General features: G+C 45.2%; 1 protein-coding gene across 3 annotated transcripts in view; it reads right to left on the bottom strand.

Annotated features, from left to right (window-relative positions):
- LOC106583427 (ubiquitin-associated protein 2) overlaps positions 1–23449 on the bottom strand; it is a 39601-nt gene that overhangs the window by 2858 nt on the left and 13294 nt on the right. For 2 of the 3 annotated variants that reach the window (XM_014167575.2, XM_014167576.2), the window contains exons 6-24: positions 21452–21586; positions 21292–21358; positions 21080–21177; positions 20729–20781; positions 20373–20443; positions 19758–19908; positions 19290–19581; positions 18620–18885; positions 13457–13644; positions 12868–13141; positions 12517–12553; positions 12250–12418; positions 10545–10593; positions 10052–10445; positions 9835–9926; positions 1353–1403; positions 1160–1250; positions 609–977; positions 396–500 (exon numbers count right to left, since the gene is read on the bottom strand). In XM_014167575.2, coding sequence (XP_014023050.1) covers positions 396–500; positions 609–977; positions 1160–1250; positions 1353–1403; positions 9835–9926; positions 10052–10445; positions 10545–10593; positions 12250–12418; positions 12517–12553; positions 12868–13141; positions 13457–13644; positions 18620–18885; positions 19290–19581; positions 19758–19908; positions 20373–20443; positions 20729–20781; positions 21080–21177; positions 21292–21358; positions 21452–21586 — 2952 coding nt within the window. The remainder of the gene's footprint in view (positions 1–395; positions 501–608; positions 978–1159; positions 1251–1352; positions 1404–9834; positions 9927–10051; positions 10446–10544; positions 10594–12249; positions 12419–12516; positions 12554–12867; positions 13142–13456; positions 13645–18619; positions 18886–19289; positions 19582–19757; positions 19909–20372; positions 20444–20728; positions 20782–21079; positions 21178–21291; positions 21359–21451; positions 21587–23449) is intronic. The other variant, XM_014167578.2, reaches the window with a different exon arrangement.

Genomic DNA, 23449 nt, shown 5'->3' on the forward strand with positions numbered 1-23449 from the left:
CTTATTGCTATTATAAACTGGTTACCAACTTAATTAGAATAGTAAAAAGTAATTTTTGTCATACCTATGGTATAGTCTGATATACCAAAGCTTTCAGCCAATCAGGGCTCGAATTACCTAGTTTATAATGCCTCATAAATCACACCATGACAGCTTATGACACTATACTTTCAAAATAATGTATCAGATGTTATTGAAATGACAAGTTACTGACAATATTATGTATTTATTTAACCTTCATTTAACCAGGCAAGTTAGCTGAGAACCAGTTATAATTTTCAAAAATTAAAAAGACAAATATGGACAACTCAAGAGACAAAATAGTTCAAGCATGGTAACAATAGGGGGACGGACAGATGGTAGGTAAGATGACAGTGAAGTGATGGGTGATGTACCTTTACCAGCACCTGTAGCAGCAGATTTGGCCTGGCTCTGGGATGAGTTGCTGTAGCCTTTGCTGTAGTCCACTCCTGCTTGGCCCTGGGTCAGGTCCTCATACCCTGAGGACACCACAACAACATACTGACATCAACTCTGTCCTTTCCTCAGAGGTCGACTAGATTGTTGGTGTTTGTGTGCGTCTCGCTCGCCATCTCACTGTAACCGACCTGAGCTGAAAGTGTGCTGGCCGTAGCCGCTGGGCTGCTGCTGGAAGGGGCTTGCTGAGGGGTTACCCAGACCCACACCGTGCTGTTTGGCTGGCCCTTGTCCCTGGGGCATGAACATGGTGTGGCCATACTGGAAGGCAGCGCCGGGCATCCCGGGATAGTAGGGCAGGCCCGTGTAGCTGTAGCCCGGCGGGAGGAAGGCCTGCTGCTGCTGGCTGCTGTGGTGGCCCTGAGGCTGGGGCTGGCCTTGAGGCTGGGGAGGTTGAGGCTGGGCCTGGGTCTGGCCTTGTTGTGGCTGCTGTTGGGCTGACAAGCTGCTGGGGGGTGCAGGGGAGGTGGAGTCACCCCTGCCAAACTTCGTGACTTCACCTGCAGAAGGGGTGGGAGGGTGGGAGACATGGAGGTGTCTGCTAAGTGTCTGATTGCGCCAGATGCTATTTTCAAACGGATAAAAAAACATTACAGGACCTTGTTTCTCTGGAACATTTCAATAGGCTGATTCCAATAAGTTGACAGACGAGTTTGAGAGTAGCGCTGACAGAGTTGCTTACCTGAGTAAGGGTTATTGGCGAGGCTCCCATCTCTGCCAGAGAGTGCTGTGGGGCCAGGGAATGTGATTCCGTAATAATCCTGCAAAGAGGGCTTTACACAGAGAGACAGGATCAGAAAGGACATCCTAATGCTTGTCCTGTCTTTTCACAAACACTCCCATTGATTAGTGAAGGGTAAAGGGTTGAGACTCACCATAGGCAGTCTGGACTGTAGCATGTGGAGGTCCTCATAGCCATAAATCTGCTGTGGAATACACAGGGCAAGTACAGTCAATTGAAGGAATCGTAAATCCAGATAACAAAAGACAGATGCTTTCAAAGTAGTTTATGGGACAGGTGAGAGAGTTGCACGCATGCACAGTAGTGTTATTATCACAGGTTTATTATCACAATATTCAAATCAAATGTTATTCGTCACATGCTTCATAAACAACAGGTGTTGACTTAGTCAGTGGTGGAAAAATTGTGAAACTTGAGTAAAAGTATAGATACCCTAATAGAAAGTTACTCATGTAAAAGTTAGTCACCCAGTAAAATACTACTTGAGTAAAAGTATTTGGTTCTAAATATACTTAAGTATCAAAAGTAAAACTAATTGCTAAAATACACTTAAGTATACCATTTATTTTTTATATTTTTTTAAAATATACTTGATTTTACATTTTAGGGATAGCCAGGGGCACACTCCAACATTTACAAAATGATGCATTTGTGTTTAGTAAGTCGGCCAGATCAGAGGCGTGTTCTCTTGATACGTGTGGGAATTGGACCCTTTTCCAGTCCTGCTAAACATTCAAATGTAACGAGCACTTTTGGGTGTCAGGGGCACCTATAATAAATATATAGCCAAGTATGGAGTCAAAAGTACATTATTTTATTTTGGAATGTAGTGAAATAAAAGTTATCAAAAATATAAATAGTAAAGTTCAGATACCCCAAAAAATTACTTAAGTAGTACTTTAAATTATTTTTACTTAAGTACATTACGCCACTGGACTTAGTGAAAAGCTTACGGACCCTTCCTAACAATGCAGAGAAAGAAAATGGAGAAATAATAGAAAAGTAATAACATGTAGTAATATATACACAATGAGTAACGAACGATAACTTGGCTATATATTTGTTATAAGTGTCCGGATTAGTGTCCCACTCCTTTAAAGTGGCAGCTATAGCCTTTAGCTCAGTGCGGATGTTGCCTGTAATCCATGGCTTCTGGTTGGGATATGTACGTAGTCACTGTGGGGTGTGACTGATGTGGTAAACTCCTCAATACCACCGGATGAATCCTAGAACATATTCTAGTCTGTACTAACACAACAGTCCTGTATCTTAGCATCCACTTCATCGGACCACTTCTGTATTGGGCGTGTCATTAGAGTTTTTGCTTGCATAAATCAGGAGGATACAGTTGTGGTCAGATTTGCCAAATGAAGAGCTGTGCATGCCCTCTCCTATTCTCGCTATACACCAAGTCACTTGGCTCTGTCATATCCTCACATGGTCTCTCCTATCATTGCTATGCAGACGACACACAATTAATCTTCTCCTTTCCCCCTTCTGATAACCAGGTGGCGAATCGCATCTCTGCATGTCTGTCAGACATATCAGTGTGGATGACGGATCACCACCTCAAGCTGAACCTCGGCAAGACGGAGCTGCTCTTCCTCCCGGGGAAGGACTGCCCGTTCCATGATCTCGCCATCACGGTTGACAACTCCATTGTGTCCTCCTCCCAGAGTGCTAAGAACCTTGGCGTGACCCTGGACAACACCCTGTCGTTCTCCGCTAACATCAAGACGGTGACCCGATCCTGTAGGTTCATGCTCTACAACATTCGCAGAGTACGACCCTGCCTCACACAGGAAGCGGCGCAGGTCCTAATCCAGGCACTTGTCATCTCCCGTCTGGATTATTGCAACTCGCTGTTGGCTGGGCTTCCTGCCTGTGCCATTAAACCCCTACAACTCATCCAGAACGCCGCAGCCCGTCTGGTGTTCAACCTTCCCAAGTTCTCTCACGTCACCCCGCTCCTCCGCTCTCTCCACTGGCTTCCAGTTGAAGCTCGCTTCCGCTACAAGACCATGGTGCTTGCCTACGGAGCTGTGAGGGGAACGGCACCTCCGTACCTTCAGGCTCTGATCAGGCCCTACACCCAAACAAGGGCACTGCGTTCATCCACCTCTGGCCTGCTCGCCTCTCTACCTCTGAGGAAGCACAGTTCCCGCTCAGCCCAGTCAAAACTGTTCGCTGCTCTGGCACCCCAATGGTGGAACAAGCTCCCTCACGACGCCAGGACAGCGGAGTCAATCACCACCTTCCGGAGACACCTGAAACCCCACCTCTTTAAGGAATACCTAGGATAGGATAAAGTAATCCTTCTAACCCCCCCCCCCCCCCTAAAAGATTTAGATGCACTATTGTAAAGTGGTTGTTCCACTGGATATCATAAGGTGAATGCGGCAATTTGTAAGTCGCTCTGGATAAGAGCGTTCGCTAAATGACTTAAATGTAATGTAAATGTATATCTGTGTGTGGAGTAAAGGTAATCTAGATTTGTCCTTTAGTTGACAGGTGACATGCTAGTAGAAATTAGGTAAAACATATTTAGTTTCCCTGTATTAAAATCACCGGCCACTAGGAGCAATGACTCCTAAGCTACGGACAACAAACACAATTGAATTTTTCGATGGCAATTTGAATTCACAGAGATAAATGTGTGGAGATCCCGAGGCCCAATGTCATGCCATTCATCCACCGCCATCACCTCAGGTTTCAGCATGAAAATGCACAGCCCCATGCCGCAAGGATCTGTACACAATTCCAGGAAGCTGAAAATGTCCCAGTTCTTCCATGGCCTGCATACTAACCAGACATGTCACCCATTGAGCATGTTTGGGATGCTTTGGATCTACATGTATCACAGTGTTCGAGTTCCCGCCAATATCCAGAAACTTCGCACAGCCATTGAAGAGGAGTGGGACAACATTCCACAACCAACTATGCTAAGGAGATGTGTCGCGCTGCATGAGGCAAATTGTGGTCACACCAGATACTGACTGGTTTTCTGATCCACCCCCCTACCTTTTTTATTTATTTAAAAAGGTATTGTATCTGTAACCAAAATATGCATATCTGTATTCCCAGTCATGTGAAATCCATAGATTAGGGCATAATGAATTTATTTCAAATTGACAGATTCCCTAATATGAACTGCAACTCAGTAAAATCTTTGAAATTGTTGCATATTGCATTTATATTTCTGTTCAGTGTATATTACATTTCTTTCAGTAAAACACCTTTTTAAACAACAATATACTGCTCAAAAAAATAAAGGGAACACTTAAACAACACATCCTAGATCTGAATGAAAGAAATAATCTTATTAAATACTTTTTTCTTTACATAGTTGACAAAAATCACAAAAATAATCAATGGAAATCCAATTTATCAACCCATGGAGGTCTGGATTTGGAGTCACACTCAAAATTAAAGTGGAAAACCACACTACAGGCTGATCCAACTTTGATGTAATGTCCTTAAAAAAGGTCAAAATGAGGCTCAGTAGTGTGTGTGGCCTCCACGTGCCTGTATGACCTCCCTACAATGCCTGGGCATGCTCCTGATGAGGTGGCGGATGGTCTCCTGAGGGATCTCCTCCCAGACCTGGACTAAAGCATCCGCCAACTCCTGGACAGTCTGTGGTGCAACGTGGCGTTGGTGGATGGAGCGAGACATGATGTCCCAGATGTGCTCAATTGGATTCACCAATGCCTTCCTCTTGCAGGAACTGCTGACACACTCCAGCCACATGAGGTCTAGCATTGTCTTGCATTAGGAGGAACCCAGGGCCAACCGCACCAGCATATGGTCTCACAAGGGGTCTGAGGATCTCATCTCGGTACCTAATGGCAGTCAGGCTACCTCTGGCGAGCACATGGAGGGCTGTGCGGCCCCCCAAAGAAATGCCACCCCACACCATGACTGACCCACCGCCAAACCGGTCATGCTGGAGGATGTTGCAGGCAGCAGAACGTTCTCCACGGCGTCTCCAGACTCTGTCACGTGCTCAGTGTGAACCTGCTTTCATCTGTGAAGAGCACAGGGCGCCAGTGGCGAATTTGCCAATCTTGGTGTTCTCTGGCAAATGCCAAACGTCCTGCACGGTGTTGGGCTGTAAGCACAACCCCCACCTGTGGACGTCGGGCCCTCATACCACCCTCATGGAGTCTGTTTCTGACCGTTTGAGCAGACACATGCACATTTGTGGCCTGCTGGAGGTCATTTTGCAGGGCTCTGGCAGTGCTTCTCCTGCTCCTCCTTGCACAAAGGCGGAGGTAGCGGTCCTGCTGCTGGGTTGTTGCCCTCCTACGGCCTCCTCCACGTCTCCTGATGTACTGGCCTGTCTCCTGGTAGCGCCTCCATGCTCTGGACACTACGCTGACAGACACAGCAAACCTTCTTGCCACAGCTCGCATTGTCGTGCCATGCTGGATGAGCTGCACTACCTGAGCCACTTATGTGGGTTGTAGACTCCGTCTCATGCTACCACTAGAGTGAAAGCACCGCCAGCATTCAAAAGTGACCAAAACATCAGCCAGGAAGCATAGGAACTGAGAAGTGGTCTGTGGTCCCCACCTGCAGAACCACTCCTTTACTGGGGGTGTCTTGCTAATTGCCTATAATTTCCACCTGTTGTCTATTCCATTTGCACAACAGCATGTGAAATTTATTGTCAATCAGTGTTGCTTCCTAAGTGGACAGTTTGATTTCACAGAAGTGTGATTGACTTGGAGTTACATTGTGTTGTTTAAGTGTTCCCTTTATTTTTTTGAGCAGTGTATTTAAAATGTTCCTTCGGCAAAACCATATGAGACAATTTTTATCATCTAAACTATTTTAAAAATGTAATTTGATACATATTAGGGCTGACCGCAATTATTCAACTTGTCGATTGTTTGTTCGATAGGCTGTTGGTCGACCAATATTTTTTTAGTCGAGCAGTAGCAAATATACAGTGCATTCGGAAAGTATTCAGATGCCTTGACTTTTTCTACATTGATGAGGGAAAAATGCAGGTTTAGAAATGTTTGCAAATGTATTACAAATAAAAAAAACACTGAAATATCACATTTACATAAGCATTCAGACCCTTTACTCAGTACTTTGTTGAAGCACCTTTGGCGATTACAGGGTATGACACTACAAGCTTGGCACATCTGTATTTGGGGAGTTTCTCCCATTCTTCTCTAAAACGCCTCGCAAACTCTGTCAGGTTGGATGGGGAGCGTTGCTGCACAGTTATTTTCAGGTCTCTCCAGAAATGTTTGCCCAGGTTCGAGTCCGGGCTCTGGCTGGGCAACTCAAGGACATTCAGAGACCAATCCTACATTGTCTTGGCTGTGTGCTTAGGGTCGTTGTCCTGTTGGAAGGTGAAACTTCGTCCCAGTCTGAGGTACTGAACACTTTAGAGCAGGTTTTCATCAAGGATCTCTCTGTACTTTGCGCTGTTCATTTTTCCCCTCGATCCTGACGAGTCACCCAGTCCCTGCCGCTGAAAAACATCCCCACAGCATGTTGCTGCCACCACCATGCTTCACCGTAGAGATGGTGCCAGGTTTCCTCCAAATGCGACGCTTGGCATTCAGGCCAAAGAGATCATTTTTGGTTTCATCAGACCAGAGAATCGTGTTTCTGAAACTCCAAGCGGGCTGTCATGTGTATTTTACTGAGGAGTGGCTTCAGTCTGGCCACTACCATAAAGGTCTGATTGGTGAGTGCTGCAGAGATGGTTGTCATTCTGGAAGGTTCTCCCATCTCCACAGAGGAACTCTGGAGCTCTGTCAGAGTGACCATCGGGTTCTTGGTCACCTCCCTGACCAAGGCCCTTCTCCCCCGATTGCTTAGTTTGGCCAGGCAGCCAGATCTAGAAAAAGTCTTGGTGTTTCCAAACTTCTTCCAGTTAAGAATGGAGGCCACTGTGTTCTTGGGGACCTTCAAATGGCACCTTCCCCAGTGCCTTGACACAATCCTGTCTCGAAGCTCTACGGACAATTCCTTCAACCTCATGGCTTGGTTTTTGCTCAGACACGCACTATCAACTGTGGGACCTTATATAGACAGGTGTGTGCCTTTCCAAATCATGTCCAATCAATTTCACTTACTTATGTAATACTTCATGGAATGCATTGTATATATATATATTTTTTTTTTTATGGCACACGAGACACCTGTCTTATTCGCACCCATCTCAGTGAACTAATGCGAACGCAGAGGCCGAGATTAATCCATTGCAGAGGCTGCGGGGATGGCACAGTCTAAGGGGAGTGTGGCTGCACAAAGCACATCTCTCTCCAAAATGCACTCTCTCCAGCCAATTTGTGCACATTCCTGGTTTCATAACTTCATTGTGTGAATTGTTTGATTGTTAGTGTCTATCAATTCCCCATTACATATATCACCAGTAGTACATTTACCATTAATTCCTATCATTTCTAATCTACAATGTTTGTTTGGTTACGGTAATGGCTGTTAATGCATTTAATATATTATTATTTACTGTTCTCATTGTCAGAGTGGACACATTGTTTGCATAGCGAACAACCTATGCTTCACTTGTGAGAAACGGGTTTTGTCAATTTAATCATTGTCTTTTGTTTGGGGCACTCCTGTCAATGTTGAGTAAGGATGCGCACCTGATTACACAGAAGTAGGCCTATAGGCTACCTGGCCTGAGCGCATATGTACCATATAAATCTTTGGGGATCTGATAGTATTTTTGATTGGTTTAATGCACCACCACTAATGAGCTGTGGAGCTTTTCAAAGTAATGTTTTCTTCACCACAAACAGCAAGCAAACAAAGTCCGTTTTTACATCCATTGAGAATGAATAATTATTGTCAATGTATATGAAAAATCTTTCCAGCTCTATCCCTTTCGTTAACCACAGAAAAGTCATGCTCTGATCCAGTGGAAACACAAATAGCCTACAGCTGTGTCTCTCCCAAGTTCACTGTGGGCCCAGAATATTTTATACAATGTTGCAAGGAGCTTCAGGCCGGACCCAAGTTAATAGTTGATACCATGTTTCAAGTTTGTTGCAGACAGGCCATGCGTAGCCAATATAATTCATAGGATATTTATTTTTATCTGGATATTCTCAACCTGCAGGCTGCAATGTTTGAATTTTTTGTCTTCATACGCTATTTTTATATAGTTGGCAATGGCAGTAGAAGTTACTTCTTGGTCTGTATCATTTTCATTTAGATAGAATTTTGATCAACCACATTAATGACTGAGATACAAAGATATAATTATAAATTAAACTGTTCCATGAAAATGTGCATATGAAAACCATAACTGGCACTCATATCGGTAGAAATGGTAAGATAAATTGGCATTCCACATGAGAAAGTTCACCGACTCCTCGTATAGCTTATTACCGGCAACTTCAGGAGAGTACTGGCAGAATTTGGGAAAGCCAGTAGGAGCTGGAGGAGGATGGTCGGGACAGGTTAAGGTTTTTTTCTTCTGGTTATCGTGAGTCATTTTGTCTCATTTCAAACAGTGAGCTTAAAGCATCAGACAAGCTCAATGCATATATAGTTGGTTTTATTAAAACACAGGGTGTGTCTATATATAGAAAAATAGGCTACACGGTTAAACATTTTGACCAATCGATAGTTCGAAAGAACAGATGACTTTCGGTCGACCAAGAATTCTCTGTCGGGGTCAGCCCTAATACATATCAGGGTTAAGTTGCTCATCTATGAACATAATATTGGATCAAATTACATTCATTAGACCTATGATTCATTATAGCTAAATAATTGAATGTATTAAATGAATAGTTTAGTTCCAAAATGACATAAACACACTTTGAAGCTAATTTCTATAGCTTCTATATTGCAATAGTCTACACACCATTGGAATACAATGGATTTTACACAGCATACTACAACTCCCAGAGTGCATTTCAACTCCCAGGGGCAATGGTCCGCCCAGGGCTGCTGGCTGGCTAGTGGCTACCGCTAGCAAGCCCAGGCAAAGCTAAGTAGCCTAAATATATTGCCGTCATAGCTAAGTTATGAGTGCATTTTACATTACTTTTGGGTTGTAATCATATTATAATGCTCACATGAACGTCATGCTGAATATTTGTTCATGTTGTCACTCAAAAATAATTTGAGTTGAGTTGCTAGTAGAATAGCGTTACAATGCAAATGTCATGTGTAAAATAGTTTGTTGTTTTACAAATAAACCAGACTTGCACTGCACTGCACTGCTTTGCAACACCTTTTGAATACTTTCTTTGGTGGGCTGGCCATCATATGCTCTGTAAGCATTTCCATTTCATTCTGGAGCCAGTTCTGTCAAGTTGTGGGACGTGGAGGTATGATGTTTTCATTAGAAGGCATGCCGTCGCTTGCTTTTCAAAAGTGGCACATTCTCAAGAAGCCTGGCTAGCTTACTTCTGCCCCCTTAAGAAGATTCAGACAAATTACTAGACATACACGATCCTCTCAATCCGTATATGACATGAGACACATTTGACAGAAGTACCGAAAGTAAAAATAATCTAGTTCCAAACTGTTTTTTTTTATGTTGTAGTATTGAAAAAGTACCGAAGTTGCGGTATGCCGTGCAACACTAATGCACACACACACTCACTCATTACCGGGTAGGCTGGCAGCAGGCCTCCTGGGCCCATGATGTACTGGTTGGGCAGTAGTGGGGGCCCTCCCTGGGACAGGTTAGGATGAGCTTTACCTGGATAATACAAGGACACACACTGCTTCTAGACAACTACAGTTCCACTTGTATGCTTCATGTTTCTGGCTAACTCTGTGTGTGTGTGTGTGTGTGTGTGTGTGTACGAATATATTTGTGAGTACCAGTTGAAGAGGAGAGCAGCGGTGCGGTCCTGGGGGCCGAGGAGAGGTTTGATTGGGCTGTGGTTCCGTTGGCGCTGAGCCCCAGTGCTTGGCTGGCGTGTAGCCCGCTGGTGCCACCCATGCTACTGACCATACTGTTCATGTGGCTCATGGTGCCCATGATGTGAGCCATGCTGCTGTTGACCTGGTGCAGTGACTGGACCGGGGCCTGGTGCAGCGACTGAGCCTGGTGCAGCGACTGAGCCTGGGCCTGGTGCAGCGACTGGGCTTGGTGCAGCGACTGGGCCTGGTGCAGCGACTGGGCCTGGTGCAGTGACTGGGCCGGGGCCTGGCCAGTTGAGTAGGAGCCAGACGAGGGCGCCGGAGAGCTCACACTACTGTCCACACTGGTGTACTACAAAGAGAGGGATAGAGAGAGAGTTAAGCAGGTTGTACTCTGCATAGACCTCTCTAAAATAAATGTGCGCGTGAGTGTGTGTTAAGCCATACTCACAGTGAGAGAGCTGGAGCCAAGCACTGAGGAATGACTACTGCTGCCATGACTACAATGTAGAGAAGAAGGAGACCACTTAACTTTTTCCACATTTTGTTACGTTACAGCCTTATTCTAAAATAGATTAAATAATTTTTCCCCTCACAATCAAAACACAATAATCCAGGTTTTTAGAAATTCTTGCAAATTTATTAAAAATAAAAAACATAATTCATGATTTGGAAAGGCATACGCCTGTCTATATAAAAAGTCCCACAGTTGACAGTGCATGTCAGAGCAAAAACCAAGCCATGAGGTCAAAGGAATTGTCTGTAGAACGCCGAGACAAGATTGTGTGGAGGCACAAATCGGGGGAAGGGTACCAAAAAATTTCTGCAGCATTGAAGGTCCCCAAGAACACAGTTGCCTTCATCATTCTTAAATGGAAGAAGTTAGGAACCACCAAGAATCTTCTTAGAGCTGGCCGCACGGCCAAACTGAGTAATCGAGGGAGAAGAGCCTTGGTCAGGGAAAATTCTGACAGAGCTCCAGAGTTCTTCTGTGTAGATGGGAGAACTTTCCAGAAGGACAACCATCTCAGCAGCACTCCACCAATCAGGCCTTTATGGTAGAGTGGCCAGATGGAAGCCACTCCTCAGTAAAAAGAACATGACTGCCCACTTGGAGTTTGCCAAATGGCACCTGAAGGACTCAGGCCATGAGAAACAAAATCCTCTGGTCTGATGAAACAAAGATTGAACTCTGGCCTGAATGCCAAGCGTCACATCCGGAGGAAACCTGGCACCATCCATATGGTGAAGCATGGTGGTGGCAGCATCATGCTATGGGGATGATTTTCAGCAGCAGGGACTGGAAGACTAGTCAGGATCAAGGCAAAGATGAACGGAGCAAAGTACAGAGAGATCCTTGATGAAAACCTGCTCCTGATTGCTCAGGACCTCAGACTGGGGTGAAGGTTCACCTTCCAACAGGACAACGACCCTAAGCACACAGCCAAAACAACGCAGGAGTGGCTTCGGAACAAGTCTCTGAATGTTCTTGAGTGGCCCAGCCAGAGCCCGGACTTGAACCCGATCAAACAGAGAGACCTGAAAATAGCTGTGCAGCCACACTCCCCATCCAACCCGACAGAGCTTGAGAGGATCTGCAGAGAAGATTGGGAGAAACTCCCCTAATACAGGTGTGCCAAGCTTCTAGCGTCATATCCAAGAAGACTTGAGGCTGTAATCGCTGCCAAAGGTGCTTCAACAAAGTACTCTGTAAAGGGTCTGAATACTTATGTAAATGTGATATCAGTTTTACATTTTTTATACATTTGCAAAAATGTCTAAAAGCCTGTTTTTGCTTTGTCATTATGGGGTATTGTGTGTAGATTGATAAGAAGAAAAAAAAACGATTTAATCAATTTTGGAATAAGGCTGTAATGTAACAAAATGTGGAAAAAGGGAAGGGGTTGGAATACTTTCCGAATGCACTGTATAAAGGACATTCATTCATTTATATATCCACCACTTGCCTTCTGCTCTTGATTTAGATATATTCACAATCAAGTATATTCATCTCAATAGATACTAGAAGGTAACTGCATTTGTAGCCTATAGTGGCACACTTGAATTCTGTATGCATAAATTGCCTCTCACTCACGTCAATACAAGCACACATCCAAAGACGTCAAGGGAAAAGTGAGTAGGTGTGTGTGTGTTACCTGCTCAGTGTTGCCAAGCTGGCAGAGGGCATGTCGTGTGGCAGACTGGGAATTGCTGAGCTGTGGGGGGGTATGGAGGAGGGCATGAGGGCAGAGGGGGCAGGAGCACTGCTGGTACTGATGCTTGGAGAGGGAGACTCTGGCTTTGGCGTGGAGGAGGCTGATGAAGCTGGGAAGAAAGAGAGAGAGGGAGAAACAATCACATAATTTAACTACAAAAGTAGCAGCACTGAATTAATGAATGATTTAATGAAATGTGTTACTTACTGTCCATCGCAGATGTCCTCACACCATTCAGACCGTTCTGTTGAGACGAGCAAAGTTTGTATTCTTCACTCAAGTCAACTTATCTTTATTATCCGACAGTGGGAAATGATTTTATCATACAACAACAACAACTGGTGCGTCTCACAATTACACAAGCCATGACACTGTGTGGGAGGGTCTTATTCATTACTGCACACGTCATTACAAAACGTTTTGCAATGGAAAATAAAAACAAACGCTTCTTATTGGACAAGTTCAGGTCGTTCCTCCATGTTTCAGTCCGTTTGGTGCCGAACGAATACGACTCCGGTGGCCTTCAATGTTAGATAGATAACCTAAACATTGACTCACCATGATTGGTCCGGGGGCCTCTTTGCTCTGGGAGAAGGCCAGGCGTGAGTGAGGGGCCACAGGCCCACAGTCATAACCGCTTCCCAGTGAGACGAAGGGAGAAGTGGAGGAGGAAGAGGGCACTGAGGAGGAAATGGAGGAGGAGGGAGTGGAGGAGCTGACCATACCCATAGCGGAGGGGGCGAGGCTGGGCATGGCCACCGACGGGGAGTGGTAGATGGGCTCAGAGGAGGACAGAGGGAGGGGAATGGAGAGAGGGGTGCCCATAGATTCACTGGTGACAAACAGAGAAGAAGGTTTTAGTTATAAACATGCCATAAGCACAAGTACATAGTATAAAGTATTCAAATAGACTTCTAGTCCAAGGGGTGTGGTTGCATGGTCTTCAGTCTGTTGGCCACCCCTGTGATCTGTTCAGGAGTGCAACATAACAGAATACATATAGCTAGACATAGAACAACATAGAAATGTTGTGCAGAACAGATAGACAATCCTATCAGGCACAAAGGGGAATCATGTAAACTCGTTACTTTTCTATCTGCAACATTTAATCTAACTGAATACACCTGTGGTGGAAATTGTGACCCACCTGAGGGGTTTGGAGTAGAGGTTGGTCTGGCTCTGTGGGGCGGGGGCCCTGGAGGCCACGCTGACACATGTCTCCACGGGGCCAAAGTCCGGCAGAGCCGCCTCCGAGCCAAAGTCCAGCGCTCCGAACTGAACGTTGAGACCAGGGATGTCGGCAGAGCCGGGCATTTCCACCGCCGACGATGGGATCTGGACAGGAGGGGAGGGAAAGCTCTCACTCAGAGTGGGCATACTGTCGGTAACATTATCATTTACAATCCTTGCATCTGAGAAGATCAGCCTGTGTAAGGATCTACAAAGATTTGCCTATCTTGATCCCCAATACCCTCAAACGCCCTTAGCTTCTTGGTTTAGAGCAGTGCTCTACAATGCTGGGCATTGATCAATTAAGCATCAAGACATTGATTAGATCAATCAGGTGTGTTAGATGGTGCCGGAGAAGAAGGCTGACGTTTTACGTGTTCCTATCCAATTGAGTTTTTTTGTTCATTTCTTGGCATTGTTTGTAACAGTTTTTGTACATAATGTTGCTGCTACCGTCTCTTATGACCGAAAATAACTTCTAGACATCAGGACTGAGATTACTCACCACGGACTGGCAGAATCCCTTTTTTCCTTTAACTTCTTTGGGAAAGGGGGGCAGTATTGAGTAGCTTGGATGAAAAGCGTGCCCAAAGTAAACTGCCTGCTACTCAGGCCCAAAAGCTAGAATATGCATATAATTAGTAGATTTGGATAGAAAACACTTTAAAGTTTCTAAAACTGTTTGAATGATGTCTGTGAGTATAACAGAACTCATATGGCAGGCAAAAACCTGAGAAAAAAATCCAACCAGGAAGTGTGAAATCTGAGGTTTGTAGTTTTTCAAGTGATTGCCTATCCAATATACAGTGTCTGTGGGGTCATATTGCACTTCCTACGGCTTCCACTAGATGTCAACAGTCTTTAGAACGTTGTTTCAGGCTTCTACTGTGAATGGGGAGAGAATAAGAGCTGATTGTAGCTGTCTGGAAAATTGGCATGAGCTCAGTCATGCGCACAGCCGTGAGAGCGAGCTGCCCTTCCTTTCAATTCTAAAGACAAAAGAATTGTCCGGTTGGAATATTATTGAATATTTATGATAAAAACATCCTAAAGATTGATTCTATACATCGTTTGACATGTTTCTACAAACTATTTTGAATTTTCGTCTAGACTAAACTCACGCGCTTAGTGAATTTGGAATGCTGGACTAAACGTGCGAACAAAATGGAGGTATTTGGACATAAATATGGACTTTATCGAACAAAACTAACATTTATTGTGGAACTGGAATTCCTGGGAGTGCATTCCGATGAAGATCGAAGGTAAGTGAATATTTATAATGCTATTTCTGACTTTGGTTGACTCCACAACATGGCGGGTATCTGTATGGCTTGTTTTGATGGCTGAGGGCTGTACTCAGATTATTGCAAGGTGTGCTTTCTCCGTAAAGCTTTTTTGAAATCTGACACAGCAGTTGCATTAAGGAGAAGTTCATCTATAATTCTGTGCATAACACTTGTATCTTTTATCAAAGTTTATGATGAGTATTTCTGTAAATTGATGTGCTCATTCACCGGTGGTTTTGGAGGCAAAACATTTCTGAACATTACACGCCAATGTATACTTGGGTTTTTGTATACAAATATAAACTTGTTCGAGCAAAACATACATGTATTGTGTAACATGAAGTCCTATGAGTGCCATCTGATGAAGATCAAAGGTTAATGATTAATTTTAGCTGTATTTCTGGTTTTTGTGACGCCTCTCCTTGCTTGGAAAATGGCTGTGTGGTTTATCTTGTCTAGGTGCTGTCCCAACATAATCTAATGGTATGCTTTCACCGTAAAGCCTTTTTGAAAATCGGACACTGTGGTTGGATTAACGAGAAGTGCATCTTTAAAACGGTGTATAATACTTGTATGTGTGAGAAATTTGAATTATGACATTTTTGTTGTTTTGAATATGGCGCTCTGCTATTTCACTGGCTGTTGGCGGGCTAGTGTCCCACATTTCCCAGAGAGGTTAACGAGTGACGAGCCCGATGCGAATGATATACTGCTTTCCCAGGAACAGGCCCAGATCCCCGTCATTTGCGTGAAGAGAAGGCGGAGAAAAAGGGGCCGGAGGGCGGGTTGCCTTCTGAGAATTCGTATGCAATTGAATAAACCCCCACCTCCTTCCATTCTGCTAGCAAACGTGCAATCTTTGGAAAATAAAATCAATGACCTACACGGAAGATTAAACTACCAGCGGGACATTCAAAACTCATATCTTACGCTTCACAGAGTCGTGGCTGAACGACGACGTTATCAACATACAGCTGGCTGGTAATACACTGCACCGGCAGGATAGAAAAGCGGTGTCTGGTAAGACAGGGGGCGGCAGACTGTCTTTTTGTAAATAACAGCTGGTGCACAATATCTAAGGAAGTCTTGCTCACATGAGCTAGGTAATCTCATGATAAGCTGTAGACCACACCATCTACCTAGAGAGTTTTCATAGCGGTCTACATTCCACCACAGACTGATGCTGGCACTAAGACCGCACTAGATGAGCTGTATTCCGCCATAAGCAAACAGGAAGACGATCACCAAGAGCTGGCGCTCCTAGTGGCCGGGTACTTTAATGCAGGGAAACTATCAGCATGTTAAATGCTGGGGAAAAAAACAAAACAACTCTGGACCACCTATACTCCACACACAATGCTCTCCCTCCACCTCCATTTGGCAAATCTGACCACAATTCTATCCTCCTGCTTACAAGCAAAAATTAAAGCAGGAAGCACCAGTGACTAAATCAATAAAAAGTGGTCAGACGAAGCAGATGCTAAGCTACAGGACTGTTTTGCTAGCACAGAGTGGAATATGTTCCGAGATTCCTCCGATGGCATTGAGTACACCACATCAGTCATTGGCTTCATCAATAAGTGCATCGATGACGCCGTCCCCACAGTGACCATACGTACATACCCCAACCAGAAGCCATGGATTACAGGAAACATCCGCACTGAGCTAAAGGTTACAGCTGCCGCTTTCAAGGAGCGGGACTCTAACCCGGAAGCTTATAAGAAATCCCGCTATCCCCTCCGACGAACCATCAAACAGCCAAAGCGTCAATACAAGACTAATATCGAATCGTACTACACCGGCTCTGACGCTCGTCGGATGTGGCAGGGCTTGCAAACTATTACAGACTACAAAGGGAAGCACAGCCGAGAGCTGCCCAGTGACACGAGCCTACCAGATGAGCTAAACTACTTCTATGCTCGCTTCAAGGCAAATAACACTGAAACATGCATGAGAGCACCAGCTGTACCGGAAGACTGTGTGATCACGCTCTCCGCAGCCGATGTGAGTAAGACCTTTAGACAGGTCAACATTCACAAGGACGCAGGGCTAGAAGGATTACCAGGACATGTACTGCGTTCATGCGCTGATCAACTAGCAAGTGTCTTCACTGACATGTTCAACCTCTCCCTGTCTGAGTCTGTAATACCAACATTTTTTAAGTAGAACACCATACTCCCTATGCCCAAGAACACTAAGGTAACCTGCCTAAATGACTACCAGCCCGTAGAACTATCGTCTGTAGCCATGAAGTGTTTTGAAAGGCTGGTCATGACTCGGATCAACACCATTATCCCAGAAGCCCTAGACCCACTTCAATTTGCATACCGCCCTAACAGATCCACAGATGATGCAATATCTATTGCACTCCACACTGCCCTTTCCCACCTGGACAAAAGGAACACCTATGTGAGAATGCTATTCATTGACTACAGCTCAGCATTCAACACCATAGTGCCCTCAAAGCTCATCAATAAGCTAAGGACCCTGGGACTAAACACCTCCCTCTGCAACTGGATAATGGACTTCCTGACGGGCCACCACTAGGCGGTAAGGGTAGGTAACAACATCCGCCACGCTGATCCTCAACACAGGGGCCCCTCAGGGGTGCACGGCCAGGCACGACTTCAACACCATCATTAAGTTTGCCGATGACAACAGTGGTAGGCCTGATCGACAACCACGACGAGACAGCCTATAGGGAGGTGGTCAGAGACCTGGCCGTGTGGTGCCAGGACAACAACCTCTCCCTCAACGTGATCAAGACAAAGGAGATGGTTGTGGACAACAGGGAAAAGAGGACCGAGAACGCCCCCATTCTCATTGACGGGGCTGTAGTGGAGGAGGTTGAGAGCTTCAAGTTCCTTGGTGTCCACATCACCAACAAACTAACATGGTCCAAGCACACCAAGACAGTCGTGAAGCGGACACGACAAAACCTATTCCCCCTCAGGAGATTGAAAAGATTTGGCATGGGTCCTCAGATCTTCAAAAGGTTCTACAGCTGCACCATCGAGAGCATCCTGACTGGTTGCATCACTGCCCGGTATGGCAACTGCTCGGCCTCCAACCGCAAGGCACGACAGAGGGTATTGCGTACGGCCCAGTGGGGCCAAGCTTCCTGCCATCCAGGACCTCTATAACAGGCGATGTCAGAGGAAGGCCCTAAAAATCCTCAAAGACTCCAGCCACCCTAGTCATATACTGTTCTCTCTGCTACCGCACGGCAAGTGGTACCGGAGCGCCAAGTCTAGGTCCAAGAGGCTTCTAAACAGCTTCTACCCCTAAGCAATAAGACTCCTGAACTAATCAAAATGGCTACCCAGACTAATTGCATTCCCCCCCTTTTACTCCGCTGCTACTCTCTGTTATCATCATCTATGCATAGTCACTTTAATAACAGGCGTGTTATACCTACATGTACATATTACATCAATTACCTCGACTAACCGGTGTCCCCGCACATTGACTCTGTACCGGTAACCCCCCGTATATAGTCTCGCTATAGCTATTTTACTGCTGCTCTTTAATTACCTGCTACTTTTATTTCTTATTCTTATTTGTATTTTTTTTAAACTGCATTGTTGGTTAGGGGCTCGTAAATAAGCATTTCACTGTAAGGTCTACTACACCTGGTGTATACATCCCATGTGACTAATAAAATTTAGGCTAAGAGCCTTAATAGCAAAGGTTGACCATTACTGACCTGCACACTGGGTGAATCTCAAAAGTCTTTCTTTGATTCCTTGACTTCACACAGGGAATCGAGGAAAGACTTGACTTTGGTTCCTTACCTTGGAGGTGGGAGGTATCCTTCGTTTCTGAGCCTTTAGCTGCGGAACGCGGTGCTGCTGCTGCAGCGAGCTGCTGCCCTGAGGGTCCGGCCCTGCGCTGGGGGCAGGCTTGGCACCGATGGCGGCCAGGGGGGGTCCCTGGCTGGGGGAGGGGGATTGGGCTGGCGGGGGGCTGGACTGGCGCGCCAGGGGCAGAGAGGGGGTGCCGTGTCTCTGGATTAGATGGCTCAGCACCAGGGACGGCTCAGGCTGCAGCCTAAACTCCCCTGGAGGGCAAAAATACACAAACACAGATCAGCCAGGCATATGGACACAAACACCACATTAAGACATATGGTCATTTATTTTTTGAAGCCATATGCCAGGTATTTGAAATGATAGATGAATTTGATAAATCTCTAATTAAATCTGATAAAAAGTGTTTGAGTGTGTGGTGGGTGTTGTTCCATCTTCCTGGGGGATGTGAAATCCCCAAAAGTCCACACACTCAATTCTTCCCACTAGGACAAAGGCTATTTTAAACTTAAGGGTTAGGTTTATGGTTAGGGCTACAATTAGGGTTAGCTTTACGGTTAGGTGTTAAGGTTAGAGAAAATAGGATTTTGAATTGAAATAAAGTTTAGGTCCCCACGAGAATAGAAAAACAAGTGTGTGTGTGTGTGTGTCTCACGGCTGAAGTGGGAGGTGAGTGAGGTGGTGGTGGTGCTAGGCTCTGGGGTCTTGATGTCCCAGCTGGAAGTGGAAGGCGGAGGGAGGACCGGGGGTGCTACTCCTAACCCTGGGAGTCTACTCCCCAGAGAGGTGCTGCTGGTCCCCTGTGTGCTGGGGGGGGGGGCTGCCTGGGAGGAGGGGAGAGGACCCAGGCCTGGGCCCTTCAGCTGCTCCAAGATCTGGGCCCCTGGACTGGACTGACTCCTCTTAGACTGACCCAGGTCCCCAAAACCTGCCCCCAGCACTGACGACTGGCAGGGAGCGAGCGAGACAGAGAGTTAGATTGGGGTGCTCGTAAATTGTTTAAGACATATTTTCAGAATTAATGGGGCGCTATGATAATACAAGAAAAATATGGCGATCATGTACAGAAAACATATATCTGAAAACTGTAAAGGAAACGAGTGTGTGGGAGGGTATGGCTCACCAGGGCGGCATGTGCGTAGCTGGTACTGCCTGTGCCGATGGCCGACCCATTGCGGGCGGGGTGATGGTGGGAGTTTGTGAAGACCAGGCTCTGAGAGGAGGGGGCCTCTTCTCCTCCCACTGGCTTCTGCAGCATAGACGCATGGTCCAGGCTACAGGAGATTCACATACAATTATTACAACATAATACTATATCTATTATACACATACACAGTCAGAATGGGGACCTGCTTTAGAGATACACATCACAGCCACTATGAGAACCCTGTCTACAGGTGAAGGATCCATACATCCAGGATATTGTGCATGTATAGAGCTGGGCCAAACATATCACTCCATGGAATAAACCTGGCAAAGAGGTAAAACTGTTGTTTTGTGCACCGCTGGGCACTAGTATTGTCCTATATTTTGCGCGCCGCCCTATGGGACTCCCAATCACAGCCGGTTGTGATTCAGCCTGGGATCAAACCAGGGTGTGTAGTGACGCCTCTAGCACTGAGATGCAGTGCCTTAGACCACTGCTCCACTCGGGAGCCCATATATATACAAACACAATACCAAAATCAGTGTTGAAATGTGCCCTAGTTGGTTGTGCGGATGTTGAGCAGGGAGTTACTTTTGCCCAGGTGTGATGTGGTTCTGAGGTACCGGTGCACTTGAGGCAGTGAACACTTTGGTCTCAGAGAGCTGAGGGAAGACAGAGAGAGGGTTACCGAGTTGGTGACAAAAGTTGTGAGATGCAAGCAAATCTATAGTTTTGTTAAATTACAATCCAAAATGGCCGATCTAACACGGTCCACTTCAAGAAAAGCTCCATATCAACTAGCATAAACCTTTTTAACAAACAACTAACACTGTATGATAACTAGTATATTGTATTTGTTCCATCTGAAGATAAATCTCCAAAACGTGAACATAAGACTCACAGCTCCCTCCACCCCCTGACCACTACTCCCCAGTACTCAGACTCACATCCTCGCTCCAGTCCTCAGCAGCCCAGTCCTCCAGAGTACTCCTCCAGGCCACTGCATGGGGAACACCAGTGAGGTGTTAGAGGTTATTGAATACAGGTCAGAGATGAAGGGGGAAAAACACAAGAGGCTTTATGGAGAGGCGTTAGAAAATGAACTGAAGTCCAGGGACATTTCCATAGCACCAATCTACAAGCAACATTAAAAACAATGAACACATCCTGACCAATGAATACATCCTGACCAACGTTCAAAACGATGTGATATTTTTTCAACTCCGCACCTGAGGAAATTGGTGGATGTGTGCACACAATTTTTTGAAAAGCCCAGTGTTTTATGGTCCTGGACTCACCTGTCCCGTCTGTGCTGTTGATGGCTCCTGACTCCCAGGAGTCATCTTGTGTGGTCCCTGTCCTCTGTTCTGCAGTGTAGTCTGCTGGGTTAAAGGTCCTGAGGAGAGGAGGGGTCTAGGTGTAAGAAAAAGCAGTGTACGAGGAACCAGACAGGTGTGTGTGTGTGTGTAAGAGTTGGTGTGTGTGTAGGTGTGTGCATTCCATAACTCACCCCATTCCCTGGGCTGAGAACCTGCTTCCCGCTGGCACCCTGCCCCTTCCTCTGCCTCCAGATCCGACTGTAGCACACACAGACACACACACACACTAGGTCAACACACAGAAAGCATGGAACCAAACAAATTGTGCGTAGTTAAGATGCCACAAGTTACCTGGGAGTGTTGACTGGAACATATGAGAAAGTGCCACTAAATGACACTCACCTCTACCCCCTCTCCCCCCCCTGCGGCCTCGCTCTGACCCTCTGTCCACAGGGACCGCTTCCACACCATTCTCCTCTGGCCGCACTGCTCAGAGAGACAGAAAGAGAAAGGGAGAGAGGGGAAGGGACAGGACTTAGTAACTGGGTAAAACGATGTGTTGCCTTTTAACCAATTCTGCTAAATAGTGCATCAATGACTAATAATGGCTTAGTGACAAATAGGCTGCCAATAATTCTTAGTAAATGCTCCATAAGGTATGGCCAATGAAATAAACACAGACTAATACCCTTTACAGACAGATTATATGCTAATGTTGGCTATAAAAAAATGCTGTCAATGTTTTATAGAGCCCAAACCATACAGTCCCATTTTTACCACATTCTTGCTGGGATAAGCCTTTTATATCGCCCATGCACATGCCGGCAAGTTCAGGAATGGGAGTAGGCATGAGCGATGTGGGTGGACGTCTATTTTAATACATCCATTAAATATACGCCATTACAAAGAAACCCATTATTAATGTGTTTTAGGCAGGTCCTAAGAAACATAAGACTAATAAAATGTATTTTCAAAAGAATAGAAAGGCATATTTTGAGTTTAATTATGTTACTGGTCTATGCATCCTACGCCATGCTCATGAAATCAATAGTTATTTTAACAGTACTCACTTAGGCTACCCTGATCACAGTCAACACATAAGAATATAATGTAACAGAATAAAATACAAATAATATTTTCCCACACAACTTCCGCTTTTTTGATACACGTTTTATCTCTTTCCTACCCTCACTCCACTTTGTCGGGAGCAGGCATAGGGTCTTACATTGAGAGTATCTTCATCATCAATCTATACTTTCAAAAGCATGCAAGTCATTTCACAACCTTCGCTGGCTTTTGGAGTTAACTATATGCGATCGAGCAAAAATAATAGGCCTAAACTTTATTTAGGCTACATTATTGAATGCTAAATGTTTCTGATCAGTTATAGATGAGGTAAACCACCTCCACTTACTGGCTCAGCCAGAGACTTAACCAAATATACAGATGGAGAGTCAGTTAAACAAAATCCCATTGGTTGATTAAGACAAGTCACAGGCTTTTGGTTGGGAGTAGACCTAGGCTACGACTGCAAGTCAAGAGCAAAATTATCCACTTGTTAAGCTACATAACATGCTGGCAAAATGTTCTGATCAGCGCTAATGAATGAGCCAACTAGACAAGATGATCATGAGCAGAACGCACCTCAACTTAGCTAACATTTCCACAGCCTAATTGTAGCCTAACCAATAGCCAAACAGCGAATCAGTGAAAAGAAAAATCTGAAATGTATTGATTTATCAAGACCCCATGCTTGTCTCAGAGCGGCAGGAAACAGTGCTCAAATAGTTGACCACACGTCAGACTATTGCTTCAAATGTATTATAATAATTGGAAGACTGAGTTTCAGTAAGCAACAATTCGATGCCTTCAATGACATTAGCCTACTTTATCCCCATATTTTTTGTAATTCTGTCATATTCATTCCCAGTTATTCTCTATGGAGCCATCCAGTTGTAGCTAAGAAAACAGCGCATGTGGTGGGCTATGCAAAGAAATAGGTGAAGTGACATGCCTCGCAAAGTTTAGAGGATAGTAGTAACGGCCACTGCCTAGCAACCATCAAGACCTTAAGAGCATAGTGCGTGCCAATCCCATCTCAACATTACGGCTACATTTCATACTAAGCCGAAGGCAGGCCTTTACCGCAATCATGACTAGGTTGGTTCGCGGAAATAAAAGTTTAGGCCTTGATACCGGCAACACCATTCAGATATAAAGAAAAGGCCTTGATACCGGCAACACCATTCAGATATAAAGAAAAGGCCTTGATACCGGCAACACCATTCAGATATAAAGAAAAGGCCTTGATACCGGCAACACCATTCAGATATAAAGAAAAGGCCTTGA

The sequence above is a fragment of the Salmo salar genome, chromosome ssa22 (genome assembly GCF_905237065.1).
Source record: "Salmo salar chromosome ssa22, Ssal_v3.1, whole genome shotgun sequence".
Classification (NCBI taxonomy): domain Eukaryota; kingdom Metazoa; phylum Chordata; class Actinopteri; order Salmoniformes; family Salmonidae; genus Salmo; species Salmo salar.